The sequence below is a fragment of the Vulpes vulpes genome, chromosome X (genome assembly GCF_048418805.1).
Source record: "Vulpes vulpes isolate BD-2025 chromosome X, VulVul3, whole genome shotgun sequence".
NCBI lineage: Eukaryota > Metazoa > Chordata > Mammalia > Carnivora > Canidae > Vulpes > Vulpes vulpes.
Window position 1 is genome coordinate 54,885,125 of NC_132796.1, and position 13,550 is coordinate 54,898,674.

Sequence of the window (13,550 nt, forward strand, 5' to 3'; positions counted from 1 at the left end):
GGATCTGTTCCAATGTAACATTTTGATCCCTTTAATATTTTAAGTATATTTCTTCAGGTACTTAGTTGTTGTTCTAGAGCTTACAATATCCATTCTTACCTCTCAGAATTTACTTCATATTTGCACTGATTTGTTCCAGTAAATTATATAACCTTTATTCCTATATAGCTCCTTTCCATACCACCTTTTTGTACTACTGTTATATGTATTACATTTGTTATTCATATGCATATATATGTATATATATTAAACTCAACAATACATAGTTAAAACTATTAGTTTATATGATCTTATATCTTTCAAAAACACCTAAGGGCAGGTGTATATTCATAGAGTTTTGTTAATTTTAATCATCATATGTCCCATTTCTAGCTCCCTTCATTTGTTCTTGTGTATTCTGGATATCATCTGGTTTCATTTCCAAGAATTACTTTCATTACTACAAGACTTTTTTTCCACTCCCAACAGAAGAATACATATTGCTACACAGGACTGCTTTCTAAGTCAACTTCAATGAAATTAAAAAAATTTCTTGCTCTCCTTGCATTTGGCAGCAGAATGTCTCATAGGAAATTCTCTGCTCTCAGGCATGGGTCCCTGGGCTTCTTGCCCTAGAAACACAGTAGCTGGCACCATGGGAAGGTGAAGAGCTTCCCCAAGGATGAATCTTCCAAACCTATCCACCTCACAGCCTTCCTGGGCTACAAGGCTAGCATGACTCACATTGTGTGAGAGGTCAACAGGCCAGGATCCAAAGTGAACAAGAAGGAGATTGTGGAGGATGTGACCATTGTGGAAACACCATCCATGGTCGTTATGGGCATCACGGGCTATGAAGAAACCCCTTGAGGCCTCTGTACTTTGAAGACCATCCTTGCTAAGCACAACCATGTTGAGTGCAAAAAGCACTTCTATAACAACTGGCGTAAGTTTAAGAAGGCCTTCAACCAAATAAGTAGGATGCAAGTGGTAGGATGATGATGCCAAGCAGCAGCTAGAGAACGACTTCAACAGCATGAAGAAGTACTACCAAATCATCCACATCATCACCCACTCCCAGATGCCCCTGCTTCCTCTATTCCAAAAGAAAGCCCACCCCATGGAGATCCAGGTGAATAGAGGCACAGTGGTTGAAAAGCTGGACTGGGCCCTTGAGAACATGGAACAGCATGTGCCTGTGAACCAAGTGTTTGGGCAAGATGAGTAGATGTCATTAGTGTTACCAAGGGCAAAGGTTACAAAGGTCACCAGCCACTGGCACATCAAGATACCCTGCAAGACCTACCAGAGACTGTGCATGGTGGGCTGTATTGGGGCATGGCATCCTGCCCAAGTGGCTCCATGGCATGGGCTGGACAGAAAAGCTACCATCACTGCACGGAGATCAACAAGAATATCTACAAGATTGGTCAGGGATACCTTGTCAAGAATGGCAAACTAATCAAGAACAATGCTTCCACTGATTATGATGTCTGACAAGAGTATCAACCCTCTGAGTTGGCTTTGTCAACTACGGTGAAATGACCAATGACTTTGTCATGCTGAATGTCTGTTTAGTGAGAAACAAGAAACAAGTGTTTACTCTCCACAAGTCATTGTTGGTGCAGATCAAGTGGCAGGACATGGAGATAATTGACCTTAAGTTCATTGACACCACCTCCAGGTTTGGCCATGACTGATTCCAGATTGTGGAGGATAAGAAAGCATTCATAGGATCACTTATGAAAGACCAAACTGCAAATGAAGGAGCTTAATGTCAGAAGCAGATTGTACAACTGATGGGATCTCAATAATTATTTTCCAGTGGAAAATGTAAGTTCTTCTAAAAGAAAGAAGAAACATGCAATTATACTTTTATTAAGTATCTACACAAGAGACTTTATTGGTGCTCTGTTTTATGTATTTGAATTACCATCTGGTGTCACCTGCTTTTTGCCTGAATAATTTCCTTTGTATTTTTGTATTTCTTGTAACAAAGATTTACTAGTAATGCATTTTCTTTTTACTTACATCTTTATCTCACTTTCATTTCTGATAGTTCTGGATATAATATTCTTGGTTGACAGTTTTTTAATTTCAGCAATTTGAATATGTGATCTCTTTGTCTTCTGGTTTTTACTTTTGTAGTATATTTTTTTATTGGAGTTCGATTTGCCAACATATAGTATAACACCCAGTGCCCGTCAAGTGCCCCCCTCAGTGCCCATCACCCAGTCACCTCCTGACCACCTCCCCTTCCACTACCCTTTGTTTCCCAGAGTTAGGAGTCTCTCATGCTTTTACTGTTTCTTTTTTTTTTTTAATTTTTATTTATTTATGATAGTGAGAGAGAGAGAGAGAGAGAGAGAGAGAGGCAGAGACACAGGCAGAGGGAGAAGCGGGCTCCATGCACCGGGAGCCCGATGTGGGATTCGATCCCGGGTCTCCAGGATCGCGCCCTGGGCCGAAGGCAGGCGCCAAACCGCTGCACCACCCAGGGATCCCAGCTTTTACTGTTTCTTATAAGAAACTTCACCTGTTAATTATATTGGGGTTTCCTTGTATGTGAGGAGTCATTTTGCTTATTGTTTTTACAATTCTCTACTTATCTTTAGCTTTGAACATCTGTTTTTCCTAATTGGTGTTTGTTGAGCTTTTTTGATGTGTAATGTTTTTCATGAAATTTAGATGTTTCCATCCATCTCTTTGAATATTTTTTTCTGCTCCTTTCCTCTTCTCTGCTACTTACTTTATGAATACATTGGTATTTGTAATGGTGTTCCACATTTCTCTTGAGGATATTTCTCATTTTTATCTCTGTTCTTCAGACTTCATTCTCTCCACTGGTCTCTCTTCAAGTTTGTAGATTCTTTTCTTTGGCCAGCTCAAATACACTATTGAGCTCCTCTAGTAAATTTCTCATTTCAGTTACTGTACTTAACTACAGAATTTCCATTTGGTTCTTTTAAAATGATTTATATTTCTTTATTGATAAATCTTTGTATGCTACATCTACCATCTGGGCTCCTGAAGGCCGCATTTACTGCCTGTTTCTCCTGTGTATGCATGACACTGCTTCTTTGCATTTCTTATAATCTTTTGTTATAAAGTGGACATTTTATAATAGTATCTTAAAGCAACTCTGGATAATGATCCTCCTCCTCCAAGGGCTCAGTATTTTCTTGGTTATTTCCCTTGCAGTGTGCAGCCTGATGTGATCTATTTTATCTAGTCACCTAAGGGTTGTCTCTGGGTGGGCATAATGCACTTACTGGCAAGATTTTTACCCTTTACCAATGGATGTGTATGCACTTAGAGGCTGCTTTATGTCAGGGAGTTTTCTTTTGACCCATATTCAGCCAAGAACTAGTAACTGGGAGGTTCCTTTTCTGTCCCAGGAGGGCACAGTTTTAGACATATACATAGTCTTCCAGATTGCCAAAGAGTGTGATTTTATTTTTATGCCTATATCGCTAATAGTCACCTCTAGATCAGAACACTTTATTGTTGTGTTTGGTCAAGTTCCTTGTACCAGCAAAGCTTTTGCTCTGTGTTCATGGGTCTGCACGTACTGGGAAATGCTTTTAAGTGTGCCACATGTTCTGCTCTAATTGTCCTGAGTAGGTGCCGACCAGCACATGTACACAGTCTTTCCAATCCCGAGAGTTGACTGTGCTCCCAGGAGGTCTCTTTTTGGTTCCCTCTTGATTTCTCTTTATTAAAATTCTGGCTGTTCTGCTGCTTTGCTTGTACCAGCTCTTCCTAATTGCTCCCCATCAAGATCTCCATTGTTTTGACAATGTCCATAGGGACAGAGTTCACCATGCTGTTTCAAATGAAAAATTTGAAATTTCAAATGAATTTCAAATGAAGTCAGTCCCCTAGACAGAGTGGTGGAATTCTTTGTCCTCATTGCATACCTTCCCACTTAAAAAGAACCTGTGCACCACTGAACTGAACCTGAAGGAAGGGGCCCAGAGTAAAACCTCCTGTTTAATTAGAACAGGAGCCCTCCTGAGTGGGCACTGGAGCACGGTGTCAGTCCTTCTCAGTTTTCCTCTCCTTGAGTGAAACATCCAAACTTTGAGTCAGGTAGGGTGGAAAAAATCAAGGCCTCAGTATTCTCAGCCTACACAAAGAATAGAGCTTCCACTAAAAGAATGGGGCAGCCCCGGTGGCTCAGGGGTTTAGCGCCGCCTTTGGCCCGGGGTGGGATCCTGGAGACCTGGGATCGAGTCCCATGTTGGGCTCCCTGCATGGAGCCTGCTTCTGCCTGTGTCTCTGCCTCTTTCTCTATGTCTCTCATGCATAAATAAATAAATAAAATCTTAAAAAAAGAATGTAGGCTAAAGGGTGGAAGGTTACTAGTACTCTTGGCTGTGTCTGTGGAATAAATTTCTGCAATACAGAGTTGGGGGGAAAGAAATCAAGGCAGCTGAAACCACAGATCCAGGATGGGAGGTGGGGAGAGGAGCCCTAACATCTTCACCACATCTGCCTAGAATAGTGTACCCAAGATATAGCTTCTGTAACACAGACTGGTTATGCTAGAGGATATGCAGGTAATTCTTCAAATGCCACAGACTCCTGCTATTCTGATATTTAATAGGTTTTCTTGAATCACTGTTTTTCTAATTGCTATATGCTCTTTGGACAATTTCTAAAGACTTTAAATTATTGTTTTAAAAACATAATTTCAAACAGTTGTTTTGGTGGAGAGGGTCTACTGAGCTCACTTAAACATTCTCGAAGTCTTAGCCTTCAATATTTTAAACCTAACTTCTGAGCAGAAATATACAGCAAAAAGAGAAATGGAGTAGGTGTCAAGAGCCAGGGTTTTCATTCCGACTTGGCTCCTAGCAAGCTCAGTAACTTCTCCTGAAATTCAGTTTCCTTATGAGGAAACTGTATTAAAGACCTCTATATTCCTTCCAACTCTAAAAATCCTATGATTTTATGAAGTAGAAATGGAATAGAAAGTAATCAGTGAAAAACATTGGTGTGCAGCTGTGTGAGAACAGGAAATATAAAAACAATCCACTGCCTTTTTAAACCAAAATGTTCCAACTTTTTAATTAGAACAGGCACTTCATTTCCAACCCTACTTAATCAAAATGCTAGTTTTGCATGCTTTGCAGTCAAAAATTTCTCTACCCCAAAGGTTTCCTCCCTAATCATTAGAACTGAAAAACTTGGGGCAACAGAGAGCTGCCTTTCACTGACTGGTCATCAAAAATGTGACAGCTAAATGAAAGTACCATAATTTCCTATCGTTTTACCCATATTATGAACTCTGCAAGCGATTACTTTCTCTGAGGCAATTCCAAGTTTTCACCTTTTTTTTATTTTTTTAAAGATTTTATTTATTTATTCATGAGAGACATAGAGAGAAAGGCAGAGACAGAGGGGGAAAAGCAGGCTCTTCTCAGGGAGCCTGATGTGGGACTCGATTTCTGGACTGGGATCACGATCTGTGCTAAAAGCAGACGTTCAACAGGTGAGACACCCAGGCGTCCCAAGTTTTCACCTTCTGCATAAGGATCTAAGGCCATACTTCCAGAGTGTCTACTAATTATCCATAATTACTCTGAAGGTGTGAAGGACAAAATATCAGTTCTCCCTATGCAATGCAGAAAAAGAGTTGTTTCAATGGGCCACCCATTTCTAACAAACACATATTGTTTATTTAGTAATAATTATCTGCATAAATTGCTGTAACAATAAAAACACTGTGGTAAAGAGCCTCCCTTGCTGAGTCATTTTGTCTTAACTAATCAGTTTTAACCAGCTTATTTGACTTAATATTGTCATTTACTATACAGTTTACATTCAAAATATATATACTCAAAGCAGGGGGAAAGGGGGTTTTCTATAATTTAAGAAAGCTGCCAATGCAACTATATTTAAAAGCTTTCAACTACTAATCCACAACAGAATATCCAATGATAAAGGTACAAGGTATATATGAATTATGAATCTACATTGGCAAAAGTTGCTACTCACTGACACATCCAGCAATTAGGAAGGATGACAGTGAGATGACAATATAGACAGTGATTCGGGAACAAGAATTCATATAATCTTTAAATATCTTGTCCTTAAAGCAAAACTCATTTTTACTTATTATCTGTTCATTTATGAGAGAAAGAGAGAGAGGGTGGGGGAGTTGGTGGGGGAAGGGCAGGAGAGAATCTTAAGCTGGTTAAACCAACTTATTTATGAGAGAGAGAGAGAGAGAGAGAATTTGAACGTGCAGGGGTAGGGTGGGGGACAGGCAGAGGGAGTGAGAGAATCTTAAGCAGGTTCTATGCCCAGCTTAGAGCCTGATGCAGGGCTTGATCTCATGATTCTAAAATCATAATTGAACTGAAATCCAGAGTTGAGCGCTTAAGAGAGTGAGCCACTCAGGTGTCCCTCAAAACTTATTTTTAAACTAGCCATTTGTGCAAACTTATCTTTGTCAACATCTAAGGGAAAAGGCAAAATATTTATCTTAAGGTGTATAAAAGGTGCAAATCCCTGTAGAGGAAAAGTAAATGCATACTCTGAGTTTGTCCAAATGCCTAGGCCTCTTTATAGTTCTCACAGCTGACCCTCAGACTTTAACTGTTGAAAAATTTCCAAATCTGATCCCAAATTACCCTGGTTTCAATTTAATTTTTGTAAACTGGGATTCCTGTAGAAAGAAAATATACAATCTTTAAAATGGATGAGAAAACTGTATCATCTTGCTCCATTTTCAGAGCCCATATTCTAAAACTGTAGCTTATTCATCCCAATCCATTAAAAAAAATTATGTTTCAACATTGATTTAAAAATTTATACTTTATAGCCTCTTATGTGAATATGTAATATTGTAATGTAAAATTATTATTACAATAAATGCCCCTTTTCTTGACATTTTCTTCTGAGTGAATCATCCTAGGAAGCTTTTCTTTTGTTTTGCCTATTGTTTTACTGTATCTTAATAAGAGAAAAATATTTAAGGCTTACTTAATGGCCCTTATAATTGTGTTTTTCAGGTAATTCAAGTTTTTATTAGCTGAAAATACTGGTTAATGACCACATGATCCAGTGGTCTAGAGACCACTTCTAATCATATGAAAATTATGAAATAAGCTTCTTCAAAAAGAAGCTATTCAAATTGGAAAAGAGAGGAGCTTCTCAGTGAACATATAACAACGTTTTATTAATTATTTAGCAGGTAAAACTTGTTTTGTTTGGGCTCTTCCTTGTTATGTCACACTTAAATGAACTCATTAAATTACTGAAAAAGGAAGGGAAAACCTTGTAATAAATTCTAACATGTCAACACTGATTAAAGTCTCAATCATCTAGAGTATATATATATATAATCTTCTCTTATTTACCTCAAGGTCATTAATAATTTTTAAGTGGTTGTTACTTTAAATACATATATGAACATGTGCATACACACACACATATATATATATATATATATATATATATATATATATATATATATACATGCATACATTCCATTTAGTTGTTTCTTTATATAACTTCAGACAGGAAAAGCACTATAGTTAAGATGGAAATAGAAGAACAATTAACTTTTTAAGCTTTTTAGATAATTCCCAGTAGGACAACTGTCAAATTACATCAGGGTGTTAAGTGTTTAAAGAGAAAACTATAAATTTTGGTCCAAAATAAAAGCAGTAAATCATTTTGATGAAAAAATAAAATTCCCAACAATAGAAATGCTGGTTAATGATGAAGAACATTCTACATACATACATGAAAATTAAGGCTTTTCCTCCAAAAGATATACAATTGCAAATGCTTTAAAAAAACGAAAGAGTTGCTATTATTAAAGTATGTGAGTGGGGAGAGAGGAGGAGAAACAATGAATTTTTACTGTCCTTTTTTTTAAGAAATGGATACTTTCCATCTCAATTGTCAACATAAAGCAGATTTAAAAAACTATTAAAATTTGGAATCCAGTGTAATTCATCTGGTTATAGATATCAAATGGCTATCAGGCCTCAAAAATAGAAATGGGGAAAAGTGAAATGGTAACAAAAACTATGCTTAGGGAACAACTAAGGCAGTAACAAGAAAATAATCTGGGGCTAAATACAGACCTCACATTAAATATTGTGAAAGATGTAAAACTCAAACTCCTTTTCAAATAAATCTCACCTAAAAGAAGGATTATAGAAAATGGGAATGTATGATTTTTTTTTTTAATAAAACAATTCTGCTTCAGTGCAAATGTGTCAAAAAAAATGTCTCATACAACTTAGCAGGAACAGTTTCCACAGCCTTTTACACTGTTGACAATTTCTTCTTGTAGTTTCTTCCTTTCCTCCTCTTTGGACACATTTTCTTTCTTTGCATCCCATGTGGGGTTACCATGGTTCTGCACACGGCTACTCTGTGTATGCCACATTTCTGAATAGATACTGCCAGGGTTTGCAAGCAAGCCATGGTGGGTACCACGTTCAGCTATCTTACCCTAAAAAGTAAAAGCAAGAGAAACAAAGAAAAAAGTCATATAACTAGCATAACTTAAAACACATAATTTCTAACTATGGACTCTGAAGGATTTGCATTCATTTAGTGCCTCTCCAAATTCCTCAACCATAGTACAAGTGGGAAAAATTGAGGTAGGAATGCTTTTTTTACTGTTAAACTATTAGTCCAGTGAACAAACAAAAAGCTGTGAAATCCCACACACTGTAAACCATTTCACTTAAAAGAAATAAAATTTTAAAGTTTTATTTTTAATTTTGAAAGACAAAAGGGTGAAAAATTTTAAAGGTGATTGTAACTGATAAATATTTAATCAAAAGCACTATTATCTATTAAAGGGACTTAAAAATAATACCCTGAAATCCTGACATATACTTTAAAATAAGTTTTCTCCTGAAAAGCTTACTTCTTTCAGTAGCTATTTTTGTTAACAATGGATATTAAACTTAACTTTGGAGATGTGGTATATATTCCAAACTCTTATCTACAATTAATTTGTCTCTTGACAGCTACTGCTTAACATGCTGGGAGACAAAAGGAATTTTGTCACTTTTACTGGTACTCCCACTTATAGGACTTTTACAAATATACCCTTAAGCAAAACAACTAAAATTTGTTTCCACATCTGAGTGGTTAATTTAAGGCTCCTCTTTCATTGCTAGCTAGGCAGCTTAAAAATGAACTATTTTGCTCAGCTATTTAATTCTTCTGGATTGTAAAGAGTGTAGTTCTCAATCTTGGCATGTATGGACCACTTAATTGGCACAAAACTCCCCATGGATTACATATTTCATATTTTTCTATTTAACACTGTCAAAAACAAACAAAATAAAATCCTCAGTGAAAACTTCATCAAAAGCTACTAGAAAAAAAAGAATTAGTTTTGTGGAAATACCAATGAAATAAATCCCAAATAATTATCATCACTTAATATTATACTTATAATAATATTAATATTACTATAATAAGTACTCATTACTCACTCCAGATACTGAATCAGTCTTTTATTCAAATTAATTACATTTGAATGAATAAGTAGTAAAAACGTATAAAATATATTTTAAATTACTTTTATTTGTATTAAGCACAAATGTATAGATCTTAAAAACTTAAGATTAAAAAGCTTATAATAAAAAGGTCTTTTGTCTTCTCCTTCATGCTTGACCATCTCTTTCCTATTCTCAAATGCATAGCTATTTCTTCTGGTATTTACACATACATATATGTATTAGCACAAGTGTTGATATTTATTGTTTTCCTTATTATGACCATGTAAAGCATTACCTGTTGAGTCAAGTAGGTACTAAAATTTTATATATTTTTTCTTTTGAGGACCATTTGAATGGTAAATGGTATTCCAACCTTTTGTTTTCAGGCTGGAGGTGTCCTTATGTCTAAAATGATTCTCTTGTAAGCAGCAGATAGATGGGTCTTGCTTTTTTATCCAGTCCGAAACCCTGCGCTTTTTCATCGGGTCATTAAGCCCATTCATGTTCAGTTACTACTGAAAGATATGAATTTAGTGTCATCATGATACCTATTCAGTCCCTGTTTTTGTGGATTGTTTCCTTGGACTTCCTCTTTCTCTTACAGAGTCCCCCTTAATATTTTTTGCAGAGCTGTTTAGGTGGCCACATATTCTTTCAGTTTCTGCCTATCTTGGAAGCTCTTTATGTCTCCTTCTGTTCTGAATGAGAACCTTGCTGGATATAGTATTCTTGGCTGCAGGTTCTTCTCATTTGGGACCCTGAATATATCCTTCCAGCCCTTTCTGGCATGCCAGGTCTCTGTGGAGACGTCTGCTGTTACCCTAATACTCCTCCCCATAAAAGTCAGGGATTTCTTGTCTCTTGCTGCTTTAAGGATCTTCTCTTTATCTTTGGAATTTGCAAGCTTCACTATTAAATGTCGAGGTGTTGAACAGTTTTTATTGATTTTAGGGGGGGGGGGGAATCTATCTCCTGGATCTGAATGCTTGTTTCCCTTCCCACTTTAGGGAAGTTCTCAGCTATGATTTGTTCAAATACATATTCTGGACATCTGTCCCTTTTGGCACCCTCGGGAACCCCAATTAAATGTAGGTTTTTCTTCCTCAGGCTGTCATTTATTTCCCTTAATCTATCCTCGTGGTCTTTTAATTGTGTCTTTTTTTCCTCAGTTTCCCTCTTTGCCATCAACTTGTCTTCTATGTCACTCACTCGTTCTTCTACCTCGTTAGCCCTTCTCGTTAGGACCTCCAGTTTGGATTGCATCTCATTTGATTGATTTTTAATTTCTGCCTGATTAGATCTAAATTCTGCAGTCATGAAGTCTCTTGAGTCCTGTATGCTTATTTCTAGAGCCACCAGTAGCTTTATAATAGTGCCTCTGAATTGGCTTTCTGACATTGAATAGTTATCCAAATTTTGTAACTCTGTGGGAGAGAGGACCGTTTCTGATTCTTTCTTTTGAGGTCAGTTTTTCCTTCTAGTCATTTTGCTCAGTGTAGAGTGGCCAAAACAAGTTATACTGGAAAAAGGAGAAAAATAGAAAAAAGGAAAAAAAAAAGGGGGGGGGGGACAAACAAAACAAAAATCAAGGGGGAATATTCTCTGATTCTATATACTGTAAATCCCTCCACTTCCCCTGGAACTTTCCAGTACTGCTTGGTCAATAACTTGCTTTTCCCCTGTCCTTCCAGTGGGTCTTCTGAGGGAGGGGCCTACTGTGCTGATTCTCAGGTGTGTACACCTGGGGGAGCTTCTCAGTCCCCTGCCAGGTGCACGGCTCAGTGGGAGCTGTTTATCCTGTGAGGCCCCTGCTCAGCCACAGGTACAAGGTGACACCAGGAGGAACAACAACAGTGGTGGCGGCCAGCTCTCCAGCCCTGGGGTCAGCTCCCACAGTAACTACCGCAGCTCCCAGTCCACAGGGGCCTGGATGCTGCACCGGCGGAGGACGCTGATCTGCACAGTTCAGGGCCGCCAGGCAGCAGGAGCGTCCTTGCTGTCCTGTGTCCTCTTGGCCTCTGCCTGTCCCAGGGGGAGCATCGGATCTTGGGCTGTGTCCCCCAGCGCCTTGGGCTCCAGGGCCTGCACCGCTAGAATTGCGCTCCTCGGCCGCAGGCCCTCCACACGGAGCTGCCCCCCGAGCTGCTCCTGGGCCGAGGGGGCTCACGCTCCAGCCCTTTAGGGAGCTCAGCTAGTGGTGTGTGGCGCACTCTCCCCTGGGGCGCAGTTTCTTTGTTAGTGCCCCTGGGAGCCTGAGGGCATCCCTGTCCCTCCTGGGATCCTGCCCGACTGGACTCTTCTCTCTGTAGCATTCCAGCTCTTCTCTTTAAATCTCAGACAGAATTCGTAGGTTTTCAGGATGACTTGAAAGTGATCTAGGTAAGTTGGTGGGGACAGGTGACTTGGGGACCCTACTCTTCCGCCATCTTGCCCTGCCTCCTATATATATTTTTTTCTCATAAAAGTTTTAATTCTTCCTGGACTTAGTAATTGCATTGTTTTTTTTTATTTTCTTAGTTTTCTATGTCACTATTGGTAATTCTCGCTAAACTTTATTCCAGAATTATGAAGCCCATCTGAATATTATTTTTCTCATTATCATATTAGGTAATCTATTAGTTCAATCCCCTCATGATCAACTCCCCTTTGAGGTATTCTTCTTATAACTTTTAAGGTTGTTTTATTTATCTTCAACTCTGAAATTTTATGATAATGTGTTGTGATGTATGTATCTTTTCCTTTCCATTAATCGTGCTGGGTACTTGGTAGACCCTTTCAATCTGGAAACTCATGCTTCTCCTAGTTTAGCAACTGCCACAGACACTTTTTCCCACTTCATCCTCTCTCTAAATTTACACTTTTTGCTAATTCATTTGAGAATTAGTTACAGACATCATTACATTTCATTCCTAAATATTTCATTAGTATATATTTCCTAAAAACAAGAATACTTTCATACTGACTAGAATACAAATGTTATCACACCAAAGAAATTTATAAAACACATAGTCCATAGTCAGATTTCACCCACTGTCCCTTTATATACATATTTTTCCACCCAGAATCCAATCATGATCAGTATACTGAATTTATAAGTTTCCTAGTCTGTGTAGGTATGTGTGACACTGACACTTCTAAAATGTCCAGGTATATTTTTTTTAAAGAATGCCATTTAAGTTGTTTTGTTTAGTTGCTCCTGCTTATTAGATCCATGCTAAACATTTTTGGTAGAAATACAATATAGGTGATGCGCCCTAGTGTGTCAGATCAGGTGGTACACAATGTTGCTTTGCACCAGAATTAATAATATTAAGTTTGATCATTTGGTTAAGGGAGTGTACCAGACTTCTCTATTTTAAGGATACTTTTTCTCTTTGAAATTAATAAGTAAAAGTCTATAGGTTACATTTTGAAACTGTGTAAATATCCCATTTCCCAATAATTTCTCACCATATAGTTTTAGCAACCAATGATGATCGTTACCTGCAATCATTATTACAATGGTAGTTGCAAAATATGATTTTCAAAATTTTATCATTCCTTTTCAAGTGCTGACATCCTTCTTAAGGAAGAGCTTTCCCTTTCCCCATACTTTTGCATTGTTGTGAAATTATAGCATAATTTCTTACTGAAAATGTTGTAATTCATAAGTACTATTATTTTTTTTATGTTCAAATTATCCTACATTGGGCCAGTGGGAGCCAACACAAAATAGTTCTTGTGTCCTTGTGATAAGTATTCATTACTTTACTCACTCCAGATACTGAATCAGTGTTTTATTCAAAGAATTTTGGTTTCTTTTAGTGAGGAATAATATTTAGTACTCAAGATCTACATGCTAGTTATACTTATTACTATTGTGATTTCGATGCTTCCAGGCCTTTCTGGTGAAAAGTTAGGGACTTCTTTATAATCCTTATAATCTTGAATTCATACTGATAATTCTGTTCCAATGTAATGTCACAAGGTTGCTCCTCTTTTTCTCCTGTTCCATATTTTTATCTTTCTGTTTTACAACATTGATATACTTATGCATATGCTCACACTTAAAATATACCAAAAAAAAAAACCAGTTTAAAACAGTCT

General features: G+C 37.5%; 1 protein-coding gene and 1 pseudogene across 5 annotated transcripts in view; one reads left to right on the top strand and one right to left on the bottom strand.

The window, feature by feature from the left end:
• Positions 1 to 558: 558 nt before the first annotated feature.
• On the top strand, positions 559 to 1,754 carry LOC112911340 (large ribosomal subunit protein uL3-like; annotated as a pseudogene).
• A 5,393-nt stretch (positions 1,755 to 7,147) lies between these two features.
• The window catches only part of ABCB7 (ATP binding cassette subfamily B member 7), a 170,383-nt gene continuing 163,980 nt past the window's right edge, over positions 7,148 to 13,550 (bottom strand). For 4 of the 5 annotated variants that reach the window (XM_025987806.2, XM_025987807.2, XM_025987809.2 and 1 more), the window contains one exon: positions 7,148 to 8,458. In XM_025987806.2, the coding sequence (XP_025843591.1) occupies positions 8,243 to 8,458 (216 nt within the window). In that variant the 3' untranslated portion in view covers positions 7,148 to 8,242. The remainder of the gene's footprint in view (positions 8,459 to 13,550) is intronic. The other variant, XM_025987810.2, reaches the window with a different exon arrangement.